Source organism: Schistocerca gregaria, chromosome 7 (genome assembly GCF_023897955.1).
Source record: "Schistocerca gregaria isolate iqSchGreg1 chromosome 7, iqSchGreg1.2, whole genome shotgun sequence".
Taxonomy (NCBI): domain Eukaryota; kingdom Metazoa; phylum Arthropoda; class Insecta; order Orthoptera; family Acrididae; genus Schistocerca; species Schistocerca gregaria.
Genome location: NC_064926.1, coordinates 197,454,893 through 197,478,600, shown reverse-complemented (window position 1 = coordinate 197,478,600; position 23,708 = coordinate 197,454,893). Strand labels below are relative to the sequence as shown.

Below are 23,708 nucleotides of genomic sequence, written 5' to 3'. Positions count from 1 at the left end.
TGGACATGAATAGAACAGTGAACCAGAAAGTGTAGAATAAATCTCTTATTTCCATCTATGATCAACACCCCCCCACCCCCCCCCATGAACCATGGACCTTGCTGTTGGTGGGGAGGCTTGCGTGCTTCAGCGATACAGATAGCCGTACCGTAGGTGCAACCACAACAGAGGGGTATCTGTTGAGAGGTCAGACAAATGAGTGGTTACTGAAGAGGAGCAGCAGTCTTTTCGGTAGTTGCAGGGACAACAGTTTGGATGATTGACTGATCTGGCCTTGTAACACTAACCAAACGGCCTTGCTGTGCTGGTACTGTGAATGGCTGAAAGCAAGGGGAAACTACAGCCATAATTTTTCTCAAGGGAATGCAGCTCTTCTGTATGGTTAAATGATGATGTCGTCCTCTTGGGTAAAATATTCCGGAGGTAAAATAGTCCCCCATTCGGATCCCCAGGCAGGGACTACTCAAGAGGACATCGTTATCAGGAGAAAGAAAACTGGCATTCTATGGATCGGGGCACGGAATTTCAGATTCCTTAATCGGGCAGGTAGGTTAGAAAATTCAAAAAGGGAAATGGATAGGTTAAAGTTAGATATAGTGGGAGGAGGAACAAGACTTTTGGTCAGGCAAATACAGGGTTATAAATACAAAATCAAATAGGGGTATTGAAGGAGTAAGTTTAATAATGAATAAAAAAAATAGGAGTGCGGGTAAGCTACTACAAACAGCATAGTGAAGTCATTATTGTGGCCAAGATAGACATGAAACCCACACCTACTACAGTAGTACAAGTTTATATGCCAACTATCTCTGCAGGTGACGAAGAAATTGATGAAATATATGGTGAGATAAAAGAAATTTTTCAGATAGTGAAGGGAGGCGAAAATTTAATAGTCATGGGTGCCTGGAATTCAGTAGTAGGAAAAGGGAGAGAAGGAAAAGTAGTAGGTGAATATGGATTGGGGGTAAGAAATGAAAGAGGAAGCCGCCTGGTAGAATTTTGCACAGAGCCTAACTTAATCATAGCTAACACTTGGTACAAGAATCATGAAAGAAGATATAAAGTGTAGACTGGCAAGGGCAAGGAAAGCATTTATGAAGAAGAGAAATTTGTTGACATCGAATATAGATTTAAGTGTGAGGAAGTCGTTTCTGGAAGTATTTGTATGGAGTGTAGCAATGTATGGAAGTGAAACATGGACGATAAATCGTTTGGACAAGAAGAAAATATAAGCTTTTGAAATGTGGTGCTACAGAAGAATGTCGAAGATTAGATGGGTAGATCACATAACTAATGAGGAGGTATTGAATAGGTTTGGGGAAAAGAGAAGTTTGTGGCACAACTTGACTAGAAGAAGGGATCAGTTGGTAGGACATGTTCTGTAGCATCAAGGGATCACCAATTTAGTATTGGAGGGCAGTGTGGAGGGTAAAAATCGTTGAGGGAGACCAAGAGATGAATACATTAAGCAGATTCAGAAGAATGTAGGTTGCAGGGGGTACTGGGAGATGATGAAGCTTGCACAGAATAGAGTGGCATGGAGAGCTGCATCAAACTAGTCTCAGGACTGAAGACCACAACAACAACAACAACAACAACAACAACAACATGATCACAAAATTGCTAGTACCTTAGACTACCAGTTTTAGTCAGTGATGATAGTAGTCAGATCTATTGTAAAACTTATCCTAATATAATGCCACAATGGCTTCAATGTATTAGGACATGCAGAGTATGGAAAAGTTACACAGAACCCTGGGTCTGGTAAGTTTCCCCTGAACCGGGGTTCTGGGTGACTTTTCCAAACTCTCCCCTTTTCCTCAACCTCACCAATCCTTTTCCTTCACACCCCTTCCTTCCCCTTCAAACCTTTTTGCCAGAAGAAGGAGCTACTGTCTCCGAAAGCCATGATATGTAATATCTATTACATGTGCGTTTCCCTGGTGAGTAGATTTTTTTTTCTGTCCAGTTACATTATGTTTTCAAAAATTGATTATTTTCATTTCTGACATTAATAGAAATAACAACAATGACGAATAACTACAGAGTTCTGAAGACAGATATTGATTGTAACAAGCACCAGAGGCAATGGCTGGCCCGTCAGGTTGGGGAGGAGACAAGCTAGCAAGGTATGCCAAGGCTGGTTAAGTGGGATCCATCCAGCTGTGCACTCTGGTGAGCCACATGCACTGGTCTGTGTACCACACAAGCCAGGCTGCAAGGCACAGGCTAGACAGCATGAGATTTGCATCATGTGTTGGATCTGTAGAGGAGACTGTGGGAAACCACTTTACTTTTGTAGAAATTTGTAATTCTAATAAGCCTGTATATCTTACAGGTTATGGTTATCACATCCATCAACAGGTGATCCCCCATCTTTCGTACCTAGTTCCTGTCATTATAAGGTGCAATGGTTCGTCAGATACATTATACCACATTGAGCAGCACAGAGGTTGTATGAACAGGTGCAGGAAAGATGAGGACTAGAAAGTATTCTAAAAAAAAATCCTCTATGGTGTGTGGTGGTGGTGGTGGTCGTGGTATGTGTGCTATGGTTTACTTTATGGTACATATCAACAGAGAAGAAACTACACGAGAGGGCAGGTGCTGAACCAGTGTTAAAGGCTGAGATTGAACTCACTTTACTGGGTCTCAATACTTATTTGTTTCTAATGATCAGCTGTTGTACTGTGCTTCAGATGGCTCACTTAAAATGAATTCTTTCCAAGGATTGTGATTAAAATGAATTCTTTCCAAGAATTGTGACACATACAGTCATGGTTTCACAGCATCCAATGAAGAGGAGGACTGCAGACATGTTTAGAGTAACTAGTCAGGATTTTGTGTGCACCTAGGCAAAGAAACCAATGAAGATTTAACTGCCCATGATACCCAATAACAGCACAATGCACTATATAACAGAACTGTGTACTCCATGCTTTTCAAAGAAAGGAAGATTGAGGTTACCTCCCGTGAACAACAAAGTCATTGGAAATGGTGCAATGAAGAAGGAAATAACTTTTAAAAGGAACTATCCTGGCATTAGCCTGAAGTGATTTAGGGTAAGCACAGAAAACCAAAATAAGGATGGCACGACAGGTATTTCAACCACCATCCTCCCCAATACGAATCCAGTGTTTCATCATTGTGCTATCACACTTCGCCTCGTGCTTTTGAAACATTCCTCGTGGAATGGTTGCACAATGTAGCTTCTGCTAGTGGTACCATATTAGTTACATGTTACGCAGATCATATGAATGATTCCTTTAGCAAGATGCTGTAGAACGAGTTAGTTTACAGTATACACACACACACATAAGCGTTAACATTAATGACCAGGCTTAAATATTAAACCACAGAACGTAGAAGCTGTTTTAAGGGCTAATGAAATTAACTCAAGTGAAAGATGCAGCGTTAGAATCTTTTCTGAGACAGACCCATGTATGTGATTGTAAAATATTGTGATATTCGAAAATATCAGCTCATGGCGCAGCAGAAGTAAAATCATTTTATTAGAGCAGATTCACATTTTTCCTTGCCTGAATGTCATCCAGCGTTAAACCCAGCAAAAAAGAATAGTATCTACAGTTTCTCTGGCACCATCTTTCCCATGTGACAAGCTCCTTTCCCTCCACTGTTGGTATTCATGATAAACACATTATACCAATACAAATTTGTTACATATTTACACAACATTCAGCCTCTGAATCACTCAATGGTAAGATTTTCTGTACCACCTTGGACGAGATAGGTGGAGAGAGAGAGAGAGAGAGAGAGAGAGAGAGAGAGAGAGAGGGGGGGGGGAGAAGGAGAGACATAGTACTCTGGACTAGAACACATCAACAACTTCCTAGGCCATGATTTTCTGGAAATATACCCTGAAGTGGGATACACCTTAGCCCCCATTCAGCATACATTAGAGCAGCTTCCCACACCATCCCAAACTTCAACAACCTGGTGACACCCAGTACTCCACCTCAATCCATTAGTTTGGGATATGTATAGTCAACAAAATAACAATGGAAAATCCAGAATGAAATGGAAAGTTGCCACTCACCATATAGCAGAGATGCAGCATCGCAGGTAGGCACAACACACACACTTCAGTTCAAAAATGGTTCAAATGGTTCTGAGCACTATGGGACTTAACTACTGTGGTCATCAGTCCCCTATAACTTAGAACTAATTAAACCTAACTAACCTAAGGACATCACACACATCCATGCCCGAGGCAGGATTCGAACCTGCGACCGTAGCAACATTTCAGTTACCAGACTTTGCAGTCTGTGTGTGTGTGTGTGTGTGTGTGTGTGTGTGTGTGTGTGTGTGTGTGTGGTTTATTTTTGATGAAGGCCATACTGTCCAAAAGATAATTTGTGATAGTCTGTTTGTTGTGCTTATCTGTGACTCAGAACCTCCACTATAAGGTGACTTGCAACTTTCCTTTTCACAACAAAATAACAAATTTCATGTATGCATATTGCTATGAAACATAAACAAAGCTACAGTAGCATTAAGAAATGGATGACATAATTTGGAAATAGGAAGAGCAAAATAATACCAAGTACCCCATGTAAAGAAAAAAGGAGAGGAAAAATTCAAACAATGGAGAGGAGCACAAAATAAACTATCCTAACATTTTAATCTACTTTTCTTTGTTTTGAAAGAACTAATTTTAGGTTCTAGCAAATTGGTACTACTGATTCTAGCCTCAGATCAAGTAAACACACCTCAGAACAGCTACAGAAATAACAGTTTTAATTTTTTTTAAATTATAGTGTGATGACTGATTGTCACTAATGCTACAACCACATATAATTCATTTAGAGAGTATGTAAAATAAGGAAAAGGCAACCACTCACTTTTAGCAGACTGATGTTTCGAGCATAGATATATGTAACAGAAAAGAGTATTCACACAGATTTTGAACTCTAATTCTTTTAATAGAGAAAGTATACACTACCACACAGCACACAAATGCGGTTTTGTACCATGCAGGGTTAAATCTGACTTTGGCACAGAAAGGGGTAAATTATGCTGCCACAAAAGTCTTTGGTCACATACCAAACAGCATCAACAGCCTGACAGGTAGTAAACCAACATTTAAAAATAAATTAAAAGAATTTCTAGATGACAACTCCTACTCACTGGCTGAATTTTTAGATATAAATTAAGAGAGGAGAAGGAAAAAACTAGCTTAAACATTAGTGTCATGCAATATCTTGTACAGACATCTTTTATTAACCTGACACGTTCCACATCATTACGAAGTGTCGTATTCATGATCTATGGAACAAGTATTAATCTAATCTAATTACTGTTCCCCCCAGGAATAAATATAATTTTTATTCATTCACAGAGTGGAAATACCCGGTGATTGCTAATACCTTCAGAGCTAAATTAAATGTTAACACCAAAAACAGTTATCAAAATGTAAGTCGGTTCTTAGGACACAAACATGATATAATGAAAAGCTATACACTCTTGCCATTAACTGTCCCAAGAACCATTTTTCACTGCTGACTGTGGTTGGAACCACAATTCACATGTGGAATTCCAAGTGCAACTAGACATTTTTCATTTATTCAAAGCATTATCGTAGAACCAATATGAAGTCAAATACTTGAAAGTTGTGACTATTAAAACAGTTTTATGTATAAGGAGCATTATACTCATAGTATTTCAATGTGATGATGATTTTAGGGAAAAAGTTTAGAATTTAATGCATAATCTACAAAATAGTCATTAGAGACATAAAACTCTCAGAACAGACAGGGACGAGGAGGGAAATTGGCCACATCCATTTCATTTCAACAGTCCTGGAATTTGAGTTAAGCTTTTTGAGGAAATCACAGAAAATCTAAGTCTGAATGGCCAGAAAAAGAACTGAACCCCTGTCCACAGGTTAAAGTCCCATGCATTACTATTGAGCAATCTTGCTTGGTCAATACAATTAATACAGTTGAATGAAAATGTAATGGGAGCTGAGTAGGCAATTGCTTGTGTGACTACATAAACTTTCCTCCATATTAACTGATTATATTCTTGTCGGATCCATAGCCTGATGACAAAGTCATCTTGATAGTTAACACGATCCAGCTGTATACCCAACACGAATATCATTAATCAGCTGTTCATCATTTCCAATAATACTCTCAAATTTTTCTCTACACCTGCATGTCATAATACTCTATTTCTGTTGAGAAAAATAGACATTTTTATCAAAAATTGCTATGTAATAGAGCTTATGCCAAAACACAAAAAAGAAACTGATGTGATCTCAAACTTATATGGCAACATTTCTTTCAAATGTGCACACCAGACTTGGGAGGAGAAAAATGGTGTAAGCCTGTATGAACTTGAGTGGGATGTACGGTACATCACCTATCGCAAAAAAACTACACAGAATGATTCACAATGCTAAGGATACAAAGCTTAAGCCTAAACTAAAATGTCAGTAAGTAAAATTCCAAATGACTAGCAAGACAAAATAAAAACCAAAGAATGAGATGTTTGAAACAAAAAGCAGAGGAGAAGGAGAAGAAGAAGAAGAAAGCCAAAAGAAAACTGCCTTCAGTATACGTAAGTGCACGATGAAGTAAGGGTTAATTAAAGAAACATTACATAATTACTCTGGAGAGGAAACTTAATTCATTTGTCTACATTATTGATAACTGAACAGTATCATTGATTTCAAAGAATGCAAGTGTTTCGTATGAAAAATGTTGCAACTTTCTTTTCTACGCCCCTCTTTACAACTCATTTTTGTGCATGTGCTTCACCAAAAATGACACACTGTGAAAATACATGTAGCTTCTTAGCATCCCACTACGCTTCAGTTCCAGTATCACTATACTAGGATGAATCAATAAAGAATGAGAATGCAAAAGCTTTCCTTTGTTGTTTTTTTTTTTTTTAATTACTTTAGACACGAGTGCATACTGCCATGCTCTTCTTCAAAGCAGTTACCTAAAATAAAATCTGTGTGTCCCAAAACATCTGCTAATATGGACAAATGTTAAGGAAGCCAGGCAACCATCTCTTGACACCACTTTCACATTCAGAGTTAATTCTGTGTTCTTCATAATACCTTGTGACAATTCACTATACCTCTCCATTTAATTACGATTTCAGGCAAAGTGGAACTAAAAGCTCTGCTCAGCACGGTGGGTGCAAGTACAGAAGTCTTAAGTTTCATGTTCCGTTAATGTTGAGGCCATAAGGCACAGCAAAGGTCTGAATTGAGAAAAGAATGGATGAGAATAGCACTTGCTTGTGGCCTATTCAAAAGAACCATCTCAAAATTTGCCAAAAGTAATTTAGTGAAACAACATTTGTAGCCTAAACATGGGTGGCCACACAAGATTTTCAACCCCAAACCCTTCTGCTAACCAGTTCAGTCTTTCAACCAGTGTTCCTTCTAGTCAAAAACTGGCCATGTGACAATGTACATCACTGCTATATCACTGTCTCTGCCAGCAGTTACACAGGAGTTGGAGACAAGGTGACTTCCTTAAAATAAATCACTATATGGTAATTACAACAAGAAATGACAATTACTCTATTACCTTTACCACTGCGTGAATGACCTCATCCTTCTTTCATACAAGGCAACCTACTGAGTACTGAACCGTGCATGTATGCACACTTTTGACGTCACAAAGTTGAAACCAGCTTTCATCATCAGTACTGATAAATTGAATTAGGTTTCTCCGTACTCAAGACATCTTTAAAACTCCTGACAACCACAATATTTGCCTCTTTTCAACTTGGGCAAATGATACCAGTTTTGTGTGCATACGCCTTTCATGTGCAAGTAGTGATAGAGAATAGTGAATGCATTACTATCGTAAATGTTCAACTTTCTGCTGATGTACTCATTATTATCCAGCAAATTTTGCTTACAATGATGGCAGCCTTGCTGATCACATGACCTGATAGTAAAATCACCTCGATGCTCCGTTTGGAGTTTAATGGGCTTCCTGCGCCACTGAAATGTAGTTGGTTGGAGGGAGGAACATCTCCACCATATGCTCTTGCAACATTTTACAAGCTTCCATGTTGATTTCTGCAGATGGAAGCAAAATTTCAAAAGTTGCATACTGCATATTGAGAACCGATGTCATTATTCAGAGGCAGCTGTTTACCTGTCACGTTTTGCTCTGGAACTGTTGTCAGGTGCACACAAATTCAATTTTTTCTCATTTTTATATTGCCAACTCGAAAGACTCATCCTCCTCACAAAACACTGTCTCACCATTGCACGTATGCTGTATAAGAAAAAAGAAAAGTCATTCTCATTCTTTATTGATTTGTCCTCACATTATGAACAAAAGCTCTAACCTCATTATGCATAAGCACTTTCAATAAACCAATAAGAATCAAACCAAAGTGTACACAACAGAAGTACAAAAATTATAACAATTATTAACAGACTGACACAGAGTATACCATACGTTCCAACTTGCACAACAAAGGAAATTATTTCAGACCATGAGCTTTTAAAGTGAATCCCTAAACATTTCCATGAAGATTGCCCTGTCTATGTTAGAATACATGCAATGTAACCGGCAATTTGTTTTTCACACTTTTTGCATGGATCTGAAATGAAATTCTGATGGAATAAAGCTCCAAAAAACATAAAATAAAATGCTTCTATGCTAAGTAAAAGCCTTCCTTTCAACACGCAATGATAGCCTTTGTCATCAAATTTGACCATGTTCTTTGCATACTACTTTTGCCTTTAAGTGTCATTCTCCATTAATACATTGACTGCTGCAAGGTTGCTGGCTGACAACAGATTTTCACACCTGGTACCATGTTGCAACAGAGGCCACATGCTTCACTACAATTCATACAGTATATAGTGCAGTACTGCACACTGATTCGTATACATTGTACGAAACAAAGTCAAGCATGTGGCTGCCGGCGGGTATAGGACATCAGGAGTGAACTAATACAGTGACCACTGGCAGCCTTGCAACAGTCAACATGTTAACACCTATTTTCTCAATGAAACTGACATTGTACAGCACCTAGAATAGATTTCAGAAAATCTAATTCACAACTATCAGGCACCAATCTGAATACCACGACTGCTCTGGAATGAAGCCACTAACTCAATCATTTATTTCCTTCCTCAGTATTCTATTTAACAGCTAAATTATTAGAGCTTATATCAACTATATCCCTACTAAACGATTATCACCATAATAAGACTTAATAAAGTTGTTTGTTTTTTTTTTTTTTTTCACTAGATGGGAATATTTCTCAAAATATACTACTGACATAATGATGTATGATGCCTTTTGTTTTCTCATAATCTGCTAGACATCAACAATAGTCCTCTTGACTATGTAGATCATGCATAAGGCTGAAAGAATTTGATGAAACAAGATACATTTCACATCTGAAACTGAATAAATTTCAATCCAATTCAATACATTTATTTTATAAATAGCTGTCACATAACTGGCCAAGTAGAGGAAAATTAGCTTCCAAGCAGTCAACACAATCATTCATTTTGATTCTCAATGTTTACCAAATGCTGATGCACTAGGAATTGAGATAGTATGAAACCTAATACATTACAGTTCCAAGATATTACATCTGAAATGTCAACTACATACCTCCAAAGTAGCAACCTGCTGGTGTAACCATTCGCCACTTGCTCTCATACATCCCTGTTTGTTCAGGACTAACCATTTCAAGAGATATATCAAGTGTACATCCTGGTGCAATTGGTGCTACTGCAAGCCTTTCCGGAGCACAGAGTCTGTCACCACCACTGAACCGAAGTGAACATCCATCTGGCCACATCTCAGTACCAGTATTCTGAACCCTCCATGATTTTGTGAACCTAGAACAGCAATGCTAGTTATTTCAACAGCAACATGTGTAATTTAGTGGGAGAATAACACAAACTATACTTACTTCGTCAATGGTGGTATACTTTCCCCTTCTCCAACGGTCACATCCCGTACTAGGGACATTGATGGAAGCTTGTATGGTGACTCAAAATCGAAGTAAGAGCAAACTGCTTCCTGGAGATTCCTGACACACAAAAGTTTTAGTTATGGACAATGTTCCCTCAAAACATTTATTATGCAACATTTTATGTTTGACTGTGACATTCCAACAAAGATACACTGAATGTCAATTTGGGCACTGTTCTGATGAATAATGAAATTTTTCTGGTAATATATGTAGGTCATTATTTTATACACAATGCACAATATCTGACAGATACAGTACACTGGTGCATACCAGTTTTCAACATTGGCTTTCGTTATTTGGACGGGAATGTGTTAATAGTAATAAGTCATAATTGTTCTTAAATTACCGAGATATAATTTCTACCCGCAGAAAACATCACTAAGATACTGTTTGTAAACAAGGTACCTACGCGTCATCCATGCACTGAAGGCCGAAAGCAAACGCGTTAGTCTAACATGCTTTGCCTTTCCTTTAATACAATTATATGTTTGCCTCATAAATGGCCAGAAAACTTTACTAATAACGTAATAAAATGGCAATAACGGGCTATAGGAACCATTTGTAAATATGGGCTACATAACCCCAAAACAATTGTACAAGTAGTAAAAATTCTACGATTTGTATGGAAAGGAATACATGAATATTGCTTCCAAGGATAAATCACAAGGAAAGAGGTCTTTTTTTAAGTATTTATTATTGTAAGATTGAAATTTATAGTAATGAATTTAGAACCCTCTGACAGCTAGTACGTCGTCCGAGGAAACACATACCAATTATTCATTTCCAAAAAGAAAACTGCTGCTGTTTCATTCAAATTTCCTATCAACGACTGTAGCTGTTTAACTAATTCATCGCGATCTGTTGTTCCCATACAGCTGAATTGCTGCAGGAGCGTTTGATCTATATCGCTGTCAACATCCATTTTCGTCGTTCATGAATTACAGATTCACCAAGTAAAGTGAACTAATTATCTTCGGAAGCACCGACCCAAACTAATCCACTCTACCGACCAAACCAACACATCAATGAATTTGCAAATCTTTTGTCGTTTAATCTCTCTGCACTCCTGGAAGGCCTCGAAACTAAATTACTCCGTGTGACGTCACGTCACGTGACCCAAGCTGTGTTGCGTAGAAAACGTCATCTGCTGCATTTTCAAGTTAGTGCAAGGCACAGACACGCGCGGAGGTGGTCGAAAATTGAATCGGGGTACGCGACGGTCATTTCTGGGCTTCTCATATACTTTGATAATTTGAAAAATTTGCTACACACGCATGGACATCGTATATTGTGAGTGCGTTAGTGAAAAGAATTTGAATATGTGCTGCTAATAGATTACTCATATTTAAAGAAAGAAAACAAAGTTACTGAATGCAACCGCTTCATATGTTTCACATAAACATTATAGATATGCTTTTAGCTGATTCTGTGAATGAATCAAAAGGATATATCTGTTTGTACTGCGTTTTCTGATATAAGCGGAGCAATTATAACACCATGGTTGAGCATTTAGGTTGGAGAAGTAAAAGAAAACTTATAGAAGACATTCACGTTCTGACGGTGAATGACATGCCAAACATCGGAGCAAAACGCACTGCATTATCTTTCGACTGTAGAGGCGTCGCCAAAAATAATGATCAAAAAACTCGTTTAGATTTAATTGTGATCGATGGAACATGGGAAGCCGGCAATACAGTATCAATCGCATCTGATATGCAAGAGATAGATTTGCAATATTTGCAAGCGGACAAAAATTGTTTCTGGATAGACAGTGATAATGTAGTAACAATTTCTGAAACTAGTCAGGTTGAGAAAGAAGAAGAAATCATCGAAACAGATGCCAATAGCTCAACTGATTCAGGAAGCGCAGCGCCGGCTGCTACCGCCGACAGAAGTCCTCAGCCTGGCGATACAGACGGTGATTTGTCGTGGCTTCTGAATTTCAATGTGAATTCGCTGTTCAATACAAATGGCTCCATTAATGGCCAATGCAATCGCCCAGCTAATAGTGGTAAGTTTCCATTAGATTAATTCTAAAGTTACTGTTCATTCAACAGTTGCATACAAATTGCACCGCTTTTCACGTTGGTAGCTGGTCGCTCGATTTAAAAACATGAGACGTTGTGTAACTGCACGCATACACGTGGTAATTGTAGTCCGTAGTGCACTAAAGAGCTTTGTGAAAATAAATGTAATCGCACTGTTTTATTGAGCACAGACAACGAACTGATGTCTTGATAAAACTTGAGAATCACGGATAAGAAATTGTAGTGGCATAATATAGTTTATTTTCAAACAGCTTGTGACGTTTTAACGAATTAATTGAAAAATATTATAGGGGACAGATCCGACGCGAGATGAAACATGTCTGTCACAAAGCTGAAATATCCTATCGAGATATATCCTCAAAGTACAAAACTATTGTGCCTTCACGGTGAATAAACAGTTGTTATTCGTGTGGAAGAAGTGCGCTTATCTAGAGCTGTAAATATTTTTGTTGTCTGCTTTCAAATATTTTATTCTATCTTCAGTGAGAAGCAATGAAGTATAACTTTGTTGTTTGCATATAGAAGAATGTGTTTCGTGTAGATTCACATCTCTGTACAGAATTCTATTGGCAGACCCATTATCTGAACGCAAAAGTAAGCGTTTGGCTGGAGGCTAAAAGTTTATTGGCGAAAACGTTTTTTTTTTTTTTTAGAAATTATAAATTTCTTTCTTTCGTAAACGAACTCCTTTAAATAATATTTAAATGTTACCTGTAGACCGAATCCATTCTTTATGTTTGCAACAATTTTTTTTTTTTTTCCTAGTACGTAGTTTTCCATTGCTTACCTTACATTCCGCCCTCTCTTCGCGCTATAAGAGATTTGTTTTCCTTTTTTGTATACAGTTTTAATATTAAGACTTGAATACAGCTTTTTTACCTATTTTTATGATGCGTTATATCTTGCATCAGTGTAATCTGCGTATTCATGCAGGACAACACGCATTTGAATCTTGAAATTACAACTTCCCTACATCAAAGCCGTGCATGTTATTTCCATTTTATTTGTTGTCTTTGCACGCGGCATCAGGAGACTCACCTACATGACGAAGTATGAGAGTGATCCCGCACCTTACAGTATTGGTAAAGTAGACCCAGTTTGCATATCCAATATTTTCTGCTCAGTATTTACAGCAATAACTAATCGCTATAAAAAAAGTCCTGGCTTCTAATCTCGACACCGCCAGAAGTCAGGAGACGAATGACAACAATATCACTAGGGCAATGTACTACGTGAAACTAAAGTCTTTAATTAGTCTTAAGGATGTCACTCCTGTATATCTTACAGACTTTACTTAGAACAAAAAAAATCATTTTCTCTCTTCGTTTCTTTCTATGATCTGTAATTTTCATCACAGTGACTCATCTCCATAAGCTTTTATCAACTTCTGTCATGCCTAATGCAAATTACACATCAAATGTGTATTCGTGACGTGTATTCCCCGTGTTTTGTAGTTAATATTAAAAAGTGTGCTTATAGACAGTTTTCTACTTCGTTTGTAGCTCTGTGTCAAATAATGAATAGGTTGCAGTGTCTTACTTTTATAAATGGGTGGATGGCTCAGGTTATTTTCTATTTTGGAAAAGTTATGATTTAATATCAAATTCAAATGAAACCATGTTAGATCTAAATTATTATTAACTGTAATTTCTTGTTTCTAATGTAAGATGTACCAAAGAACAACATTTGCTATTGTTTATTGGCAGAAAGTATTGTTTCTCGATGTTGGTAAACGTGGTGAACTGTTAGCATACTGTGAGAGCACAAGTGTCATAAGATCTTTACGCGTTTCCACTTAATCAGGCGTAACTGTTTCCAAACCGAAGTTTGTGTAAGGGAAAGTGATTTACTTATTGCAGGAGGTTTCAGACTGTCATATAATGAGGTACCTGCAATCAGTAACGGAAATTCACAGGAAACGACGGGAAACGCAGGCAGAATGTTCTGCCTGGCGGGAGCGCTCGTAACAATCGTGATGATTCGATAATCTCTTTTTTAATAAGAGCAGCTGCTACGCAGAAATACACACAGCCCAAAGCAAGAAGATTAATGTCTCTTCTGAAATATTACACGCGTTAAGAAGTATCGGAAAATGATAGTGACAGCCTGCGATTCCCGGAGTTGCTAAATCACGAGGAACTCAAATCCGTGGCAGCTGAATGGGATCTCATTTAGTGGTAGTAGAATAAGAAGAAGCAGTTTCGTTGATCCGTGGATTACCTTTACAAGATTATTGGACATGTGATGACATCACAGTTTAGAAAAAAATATGCCGGTAATTCATATATGCAGCCATTTACAAGGCTGGGGCAGACAGTGGCCGAGGGGTTATAGTAGGAACAATACCGGCATTTGCCTGCGCTAACTTAGAGGAACTATGGAAAACTAACACGAGACGGACAGATGGGATTATATGCCTCCATCTTCCTCTCCCTAATATCAGGCCAGCCTGTTTGAAACAACGCAATCTCATTCAGTGCACAGTACTGTTTACATTCTTCCAAATCAATTATTTCAGAATGTAAAAAGCTAGTGCCACAATGGCCACTGATTTCTCAGCACTAATCACCGTGTGCAGTACACACATATTAATATTATTTCGTAATGCAGTATTGCACACACTGCCATAAGGGCCATGGTGACTATGACTCATTTCCATTTTGTGTACCGTAACTTCCCGTTTGCCTCTCAGAAAAACCGAACAGCAACCCTCCATGATAATGAGACGTGCTCCAACAGGGGTTCTGTACTGAATTTGCGGTTGAGTTAGCCCCTCTTCTAACTTCGGTCTATCGTAGGTCCCTCGAACAAAAAGCAGTTCACAATAGCTGGAACACAGCTCATGTCACACCCGTTTTCAAGAAGGGTCGTAGAAGTGATCCACAAATAACCTTCCAGTATCCTTGACATCGATTTATAGCAGAATCTTAGGACATATTCTGCGCTCGAATATAATGAGGTATGTCGATAAGAATGACCTCGTCCGTGACAACCACCATGGGTTCGAAAACATCGGAGCGAAACCTACTCAAGTTTTCTCACATGACGTACTGAAAGTTTTGTATCAAGAATACAGGATAGAAGCTGAATTTCCTGCTCTCCGAAAAACATCTGACATTGCACCACATCTACGCTTATTGTCAAAATCACGATCATATGGTCTATCAAGCGAAATCTGTGACTGGATTGAGCATTTTTTAGTAGGGAGGACGCAGCAGGCTATCTTGGATGAAGAGTCGGCGTCAGACGTAGAAGTAACTCCGAGTGTGCCCCAGGGAAGTGTGTTGGGGCCCTTGCTCTTCACGTTGTATATTAACGACCTTGCGGCCAATATTAATAGTAACCTCAGACTTTATGCCGATGATGAAGCTACCCGTCATGAAGTACTTTCTGAAAGAAACTGCATGAATAGTCAGAACTTCATGAGATTTCAAAATGATGTAAGGATTGACAACTTGCTTTAAATGTTCGGAAACATAAAACTGTGCACTTCACAAAAAGAGAACTTAGTATTTACATCTACATCTATATGACTACTCTGCAATTCACATTTAAGTGCTTGGCAGAGGGTTCATCGAACCACAATCATACTATCTCTCTACCATTCCACTCCCGAACAGGGCGCGGGAATCGGCCAATTAATACATATTCCTGCGTGTAGCACTTTGTAGGGATGGGACAGGGAATGATCACACAGGCTCATTCGTGGGCGTGGTAGACAGAATACTGGGGAAATGCAGTCTACACAAGAGACTGTTTATGAACCACTCGTGCGACCCATTCGAGAATATTGTTCAAGTGTGTGTGACCCGCACCGAATAGAACTATCAGTGATTATGAATGTATACGGAAAAGGGCAGCACGAATGATCACAGGTTTGTTTGGCCCGTGAGAGAGTGTCACAGAGATGTTGAAGAAACTGAACTGGCAGACTTTTGAAGATGGACGTAAACTATCCCATGAAAGCCTGCTTACAAAGTTCCAAGAACCTGCTTTAATTGGTGACTTTAGGAATATTTCGTTCACGCAGGGATCGTGAGGACAGGTCTTACTTAAAAGGTACCAGAAGAAGAGATGAATGGGCAAATATTAAATAAAACTTCTTGTGTGATATTCTTAGGCATACATATTTATAACAAACTAATGTGGCGCAGCACATGGATAAGTTAGCCAAAAATCTCGGTACCACGTACAAATCTCTCTCGCCGTTGACCTGCACGCATGAATGTTAATCTGTACTTAACGCTATACTGTTCCAACGGCACGATCTGTTGTGACAGAGAAGCTAAAGCAAAAAAAGTATTCATTGGAAGCGTGCAGTAATTGTATGTATACCATAATTTCTGTCTTCTTTGCATAAATTTTCATGTTATATTTCTATTTCAAGAATGTGTTCACTCATGCTAATGTATTTTCAGCTTTTTTTCGTTCTTTGCTGTGACAGCTATGATTAATAAAATTCTTTTCCGGGCTATTATGCCGTGGTCTGATGGATTTCGCATTGTAACCCAACGTTTCGTCCCCATCTGCGGAGGACATCTTCAAGGGGGTTCGTGGCTTCTGTTAACTTCGGAAGTTAAGCCACGAACCCCCTTGAAGATGTCCTCCGCAGATGGGGACGAAACGTTGGGTTACAATGCGAAATCCATCAGACCACGGCATAATAGCCCGGAAAAGAATTTTATTAATCATGACAGTTCCGGCCGTGAAAGTTTACATTTTACAATGTGACAGTTATGTCGGCAGCAGATCTTATTGTAATTTCCACTCCATTAAACTGTATACTTTCCATACCCTCTTTATATTCCTCGACGTCTTTCTCAGTTTACATGTTGACCGGAACCCGTTACGATATACATCCCTAACGTACTGCTTTCTGTCTGTAAGCCTCTTATATTTCACCATTTGTTTGTATGTTTTACTCTTTGGTTTTTTATACAATTCGTACGCTATTCGCGTCTGAAATCAGGACTAAGACTAGACATAATCTTCATTAACATGTTCAGTGTCACTATCATAAGAACAAATGCAGGGATTGCTTTGTCAGTTGTAGACAGTCAAGTGTCTGCGCGTTGTCAAAGACGCAACAGCAATACTTTGAAGGGCACATTGCGGCAGTTTTGAGTACGAGTAACAACAGAACACTTGGTCACGACTGTACTAACATAGTATAAGTAAGAGCAGTTCCTCCTTGCTCGTCGCCTTCAGAACATGGCGCTTATTTATTAAACCATCATCATTATCCCCGTCGTTGATTAGCCCAGTGGTTCTGAGACAGTATCGGAGGCGTAAATCTTTTGCAGTACTAAATATTTTATGGAGCCATAAAACAAGAAAAACCTGGTTTCATGTTCGTACTTTAATTACAATAATTTAATGATAATCATACAAAAGTGGCTATATTAATTATACACTACTGACTTCTACAATCATATATAAGACAACACACAATGATAGAATACACAAAATAACACTGTTCTGATTTCACTGTAAACTGATAAAGTTGTTTCCATTTAATGGGACATATGAAGTTGTTTTTCATTTTTGACCAAATGGCTATGTCAAACTTGAAGACGTATGTGAGGTTCAGCATCCTGTCTGTTGCGGCATTTTCCTTTTGTAGCTGCAAATGCGGAGAATCCACTACAGTTTTACAAAAGAATAAGTTGTTGAGGACGGGAGAAAGCCAGTCGGAACCTGTGTGGCAAGTTGTGATATTCATCACAAATCTTGTACCAAAAATCACAAGTGACTGTTTTGAACAATGATTCCATGCTTGACTCTGGAGGCGTTTCAAAAAAGGGTTTTGAACCTGTGAATTCATTTTCAGTTTCTTGTTCTGCTCTTCAGGAAAATACGTCTCAAAAGGTGCGCGCGTACCATGGAGACAATAGACCAATCGTTCGAGTATTTAATTTGGTAATTCTATTCTTTCATCAAAGAATACATTCAGTGTTGAAAAGCTTCGTAGTTTCCAGCACAAAAAATCCAGAAATCTAATTTTTAAGGCATTATTTTGTTATTAGTATTGAAAACTATTGTATATTTTCTTTGTAAAGATAGGTTTAATTCATTAATTTTTTCAAATGTATCTGCCAAAAACGTTAGTTTGAACAAACAAGTCACATCGTTCGAACGGTTTTTTAAATTTAAAAGAAATTTCAGTACTAAAGCCTGTAATCCAGGTCTTAGTTCAAATAATTTTGTTAAGGTCTTACCCTGAGATAGCCCTCTAGAATAGGCGTGGAGCAGTGGTGTTTTATGTCTGTTCCCATAATCTCCACAGAATAGTGAAAAATAAAACTGGCACTGAAGAGGCTTTGCTTTAAAGTGATTGATTATTTTTACTGCTTCAGTATGACTGAATAAATTTTGGATTTGGTGGCATCTTCTTCATTGGGAGTGCTTGTCTATGCAGCTACAGTGGCTGGGCACTTTACTTTTCACTAGCGATACTGCTGCTGTTTTATTTGCCTTCTCCTCATCCGTGCAAGTGTCGATACAATCGTTCCATTTCAGAGGGTTTATTTGGAAACAAATTGTGAATCGTCTGAACATTTCTTTTTCGGTGGTGTTAGTTGGCAGCGATGTGCACATAAGTTAGCCTTCTTCGAGGGAATTTTTATATGGATATCGTACTGTCAATCAACAAGATGGCCAGTCCATCAACATTAATTGACTCATCCAATTGCAAGTCGAATTTGTTGTGTCAGTTAGTTTTGTGTTCCATGGGTTATTTTAGATGATAAATCGCAATGATGTACAACGAGTTATTTTACATTCACATCGCAAATTAATTTGTACATGTGATTACATGCTGAACATTTCTAAGGATTTTTTGTCTTTTGCTTTTTTTTTGAAGAAAAGAGATATACAGATGTGAGTTAGTAATTCCTACCAAGCACCTATTACACATTATAATAACACGAATTCTTCTGCGGAATAGGACTCGTCAATGAGAAACTTTGTCAGTTTGTTTTTTAATTTTAATTCGCTGTCTGTCATACTTTGTATCACAGTGTAAGCGATCAAAATTTTTTGTTACAGATTTGTGCACCGTTTTTTGCACCAAAGACAGCCTTAACGTGGAGTTATGAATGTCACTTTTGCTTCTGGTACTGTAATTATGTACATTATTGTTGCTTTTGAACTGTAGTGGATTATTTACAACAAACTTCATGAGGAAATGTATATATTGTGAAGTACTAGTCAGAATGCCTACCTCCCTAAACAGACGTCTACAATTTGATTGAGGGTGAGCACCACATGTTAATCTTACAGCATGTTTTTGCGCAACAAGACTTTCTTAAAGGCGAGTTACTCGAGAACATTATTCCATATGTCAACTTACTGATTTGTTTCTCCCCAACATTTGCAATGATTCCAACTGCAAATGTGGCTCATCTAAGTTGTTTCAGGAGTTACAAAATGTGCTTTTTCCAGTTTAAATTCTCATCGCTATGGACACCTAAGAATTTTGAAGTTTCCACCCTATTTACTATTTCCTCGCCATGTGTTACACTTATCATACGTGTAGTACCCCTAGATGTGCAGAATTGAATGTATTGTGTCTTTTTTGAAACTGAGGGTGAGACAATTTGCAAAAAAAAAAAAAAAAAACAGTTAATGATACTTTTGAGAACTGTGTTTACCATTTCTTCTGATTCTGTATGTATCTTTGGACTGATTACAATACTAATGTCAAATGCAAAAAGAACTAATTCTGCTTGTTGTATATTAGAAGGGAGATCGCTCACACATATGAGGAACAATAGTGAACCTAAGATAGAGCCTTAGAGAGCACCATATATGATTTCTCCTCAGTCAGAACTACGTCTCTGGACTATGTTATTTGTATTAATTAAGTACAACTTTCTGCATTCTTTTGGTTAGGTATGACATCATCCATTGGTTGGCTATACCCTAAATCCAATAAATTTTCTATTTATCTGAAAGTATGCTGTGATTCATAGCGTCAAATATCTTAGATAGGGTGCAGAAAAATCATCTGGCACTGTTTTATTCTTTCATGTAGTCTGTGATATTGTTAATTCGACACTGTACAGTGTCATTTGAAAGTGGCACTGTAGAAAGATGCTTTGCAGGTTTTTCATCGAACATACGTGATATTATGTGCGCCACACGTTGTTTCATTAAATTCCCAGCAGATGTGTAGTCATATAGGCTAAATTCTTTTGTTTGTGGTTTCTGATCGTAGCATTATTGTAGATTATTATGCTTGTTACCCCATTTTCAGCTATTACGCAGTGAGAGAAAAAATGACTTTTGTAAAACCAACATTGATATGTTATTTATAAGAGTTGTTTTTTCTCATTGAGTAACAAGACTTGACGTGCTTTATTCTTGAGGGTGATATTTTGGCAGACCCCTCGCAGAGCCCTTGAGGAGCCCCAGGGCTTCGCAGAGCACCCTCTGAATATCGTTAGATTAGCCGTTAACGCCTCTTCCGGTCTAATGGTTCACGTTTTCCTTATTAACGCAGCGCTTGTTCTCTCTGGTTCGTATGAAAAATCCAAATTTCACTTAACATTACATTACACTACATTACATTACACTACATGACATCAGTCGTACTCTGTGCACTACGTGGAGCGGTGTGTCTGGGATGTGGAAAATATTCAAAGATGGTCATTTAAGGACAGTGCAATGAAATGACATTACAAAGCCTTACTGCATTTCAGTGCTGCTGTTGATAAGAAAATTCTATCACTTGCAAGCAAGACGACAGCATTGAGAAAAACGACAATAAAATAAAATGAAACACTGATTTTAAGGATTCTCTGAAGATATTATTCAATCGAAGTAGAAGAAGTTCCCAAGAGAAAGTTCTTTTATTTAGTGATTTATCTATAGTAAAAACCTAATAATTTAAGAATCTTTTAAAAAATTACAGAGTTGTATGTTCATATCCTGCCAAAATTTAACGTTAATCAATTCGCCTTGAACCCTCTATTGATGCTTTCAAATATTTGGAGAGCTGTCTTCTCAGTAAGTACTATGTTTTATTCCTATACTAGTATCATCAGCAAAAAGGACAAATTTTGAGTCTTCGGAATTTGCAAAGCCTAAAGTTGGTCTTTCATATGTACAGTATGTTGATGTCATCGGTTGCCACTGTCTCCAGATTTGTGATCGTCTGCAAAAAGACAGATTTTGTCTCTTCTGAATTTGCAAATTGGAATATGGTCTTTCGTTTGTAAAGTATGTTGATGCCGTCGCTTTTCGCTTTCTTCAGATTTGTCATTCACAGCAGATAGCTAAAATTCTTGTCTGGAGTGTCTTTTCTGGTGCTGTCCTATCTCTCATTTCCGTTGTCTCATCCTAGAAACTTCATTCCATTCTGTTGGAATCAAATTTTAAACGTGTTTTTTACCATAATTTGATAAATTACAAAGGTGTTTTGTCACCAAAATTTAAAATCTTTTATTTATGTCCTAGAGTTCTTATAATTGTCCCACGTATTCCTGGTTAATTACCTAGTGTGTTTTTAGCCCCTTACAGTAAATGCCCCCCCCTCCCCCCCCCTCCCCCGCCCCATGAACCATGGACCTTGCCGTTGGTGGGGAGGTTTGCGTGTCTCAGCGATACAGATAGCCGTACCGTAGGTGCAACCACAACGGAGGGGTATCTGTTGAGAGGCCAGACAAACGTGTGGTTCCTGAAGAAGGGCAGCAGCCTTTTCAGTAGTTGCAGGGGGAACAGTCTGGATGATTGACTGATCTGGCCTTGTAACACTAACCAAAAGGACCTGGCTGTGCTGGTACTGCGAACGGCTGAAAGCAAGGGGAATCTACAGCCGTAATTTTTCTCGAGGGCATGCAGCTTTCTGTATGCTTAAATGATGATGGCGTCCTCTTGGGTAAAATATTCCGGAGGTAACAAATTCGGATCTCCGGACGGGGAGTACTCAGGAGGACGTCGGTATCAGGAGAAAGAAAACTGGCGTTCTACGGATCGGAGCGTGGAATGTCAGATCCCTTAATCGAGCAGGTAGGTTAGAACATTTAAAAAGGGAAATGGATAGGTTAAATTTAGATATAGTAGGAATTAGTGAAGCTCGGTGGCGGGAGGAACAAGACTTTTGGTCAGGCGAATACAGGGTTATAAATACAAAATGAAATAGGGTTAATGCAGGAGTAGGTTTAATAATGAATAAAAAAATAGGAGTGCTAAGCTACTACAAACAGCATAGTGAACGCATTATTGTGGCCAAGATAGACACGGGGCCCACAACTACCACAATAGTACAAGTTTATATGCCAACTAGCTGGGCAGATGAAGAGATTGATGAAACGTACAGAGAGATAAAAGAAATTGTTCAGATAGTGAAAGGAGACGAAAATTTAATAGTCATGGGTGACTAGAATTCGGTAGTAGGAAAAGGGGGAGAAGGAAACGTAGTAGGTGAATATGGACTGGGGCTTAGAAATGAAAGAGGAAGCCGCCTGGTAGAATTTTGCACAGAGCACAACTTAATCATAGGTAACACTTGGTTCAAGAATCATAAAACAAGGTTGTATACTTGGAAGAAGCCTGGAGATACTGACAGGTTTCAGATAGATTATATAATGGTAAGACGGAGATTTAGGAACCAGGTTTTAAATTGTAAGACATTTCCAGGGGCAGATGTGGACTCTGACCACAATCTGTTGGTTATGGACTGTAGATTGAAACTGAAGAAACTGCAAAAAGGTGGGAATTTAAGGAGATGGGACCTGGATAAACTGACGAAACGTTGTACAGAGTTTCCGGGAGAGCATAAGGGAACAATTGACACGAATGAGAGAAAGAAATACAGTAGAAGGAGAATGGGTAGCTTTGAGGGATGAAGTATTGAAGGCAGCAGAAGATCAAGTAGGTAAAAAGACGGGGGTTAGTAGAAATACTTGTGTAACAGAAGATATATTGAATTTAACTGATGAAAGGAGAAAATACAAAAATGCAGTAAATGAAGCAGGCAGAAAGGACTATAAATGTCTGAAAAATGAGATCGACAGGGAGTGCAAAATGGCTAAGCAGGGATGGCTAGAGGACAGATGTAAGGATCTAGAGGCTTATCTCACTAGGGGTAAGATAGATACTGCCTACAGGAAAATTAATGATACCTTTGGAGACGAGAGAACCACTTTCATGAATATCAAGAGCTCAGATGGAAACCTAGTTCTAAGCAAAGAAGGGAAGGCAGAAAGGTGGAAGGAGTATATAGAGGGTCTATACAAGGGCAGTGTACTTGAGGACAATATTATGGAAATGGAAGACGATGCAGATGAAGATGAAATGGGAGATATGGCACTGCGTGAAGAGTTTGATAGAGCACTGAACGACCTAAGTCGAAACAAGGCCCCGGGAGTAGACAACATTCCATTAGAACTACTGACAGCCTTGGGAGAGCCAGGCTTAACAAAACTCTACCATCTGGTGAACAAGATGTATGAGACAGGCGAAATACCCTCAGACTTCAAGAAGAATATAATAATTCCAATCCCAAAGAAAGTAGGTGTTGACCGATGTTAAAATTACCTAACAATCAGTTTAATAAGTCACGGCTGCAAAATACTAACGCGAATTCCTTACAGACGAATGGATAAACTGGTAGAAGCCGACCTCGGGGAAGATCAGTTTGGATTTCGTAGAAATATGGGA

At 38.4% G+C, this 23,708-nt stretch overlaps 2 protein-coding genes across 2 annotated transcripts in view; one reads left to right on the top strand and one right to left on the bottom strand.

Annotated features, from left to right (window-relative positions):
* Positions 1-11,197, bottom strand: part of LOC126281287 (protein ILRUN) — a 41,516-nt gene extending 30,319 nt beyond the window's left edge. The window contains exons 1-3 of the mRNA XM_049980110.1: positions 10,767-11,197; positions 9,934-10,053; positions 9,630-9,859 (exon numbers count right to left, since the gene is read on the bottom strand). Of these exons, the coding sequence (XP_049836067.1) occupies positions 9,630-9,859; positions 9,934-10,053; positions 10,767-10,918 (502 nt within the window). The 5' untranslated portion in view covers positions 10,919-11,197. The remainder of the gene's footprint in view (positions 1-9,629; positions 9,860-9,933; positions 10,054-10,766) is intronic.
* The window catches only part of LOC126281285 (forkhead box protein K1-like), a 224,167-nt gene continuing 211,604 nt past the window's right edge, over positions 11,146-23,708 (top strand). Inside the window, exon 1 of the mRNA XM_049980107.1 lies at positions 11,146-12,007. Within this exon, the coding sequence (XP_049836064.1) occupies positions 11,494-12,007 (514 nt within the window). The 5' untranslated portion in view covers positions 11,146-11,493. The remainder of the gene's footprint in view (positions 12,008-23,708) is intronic.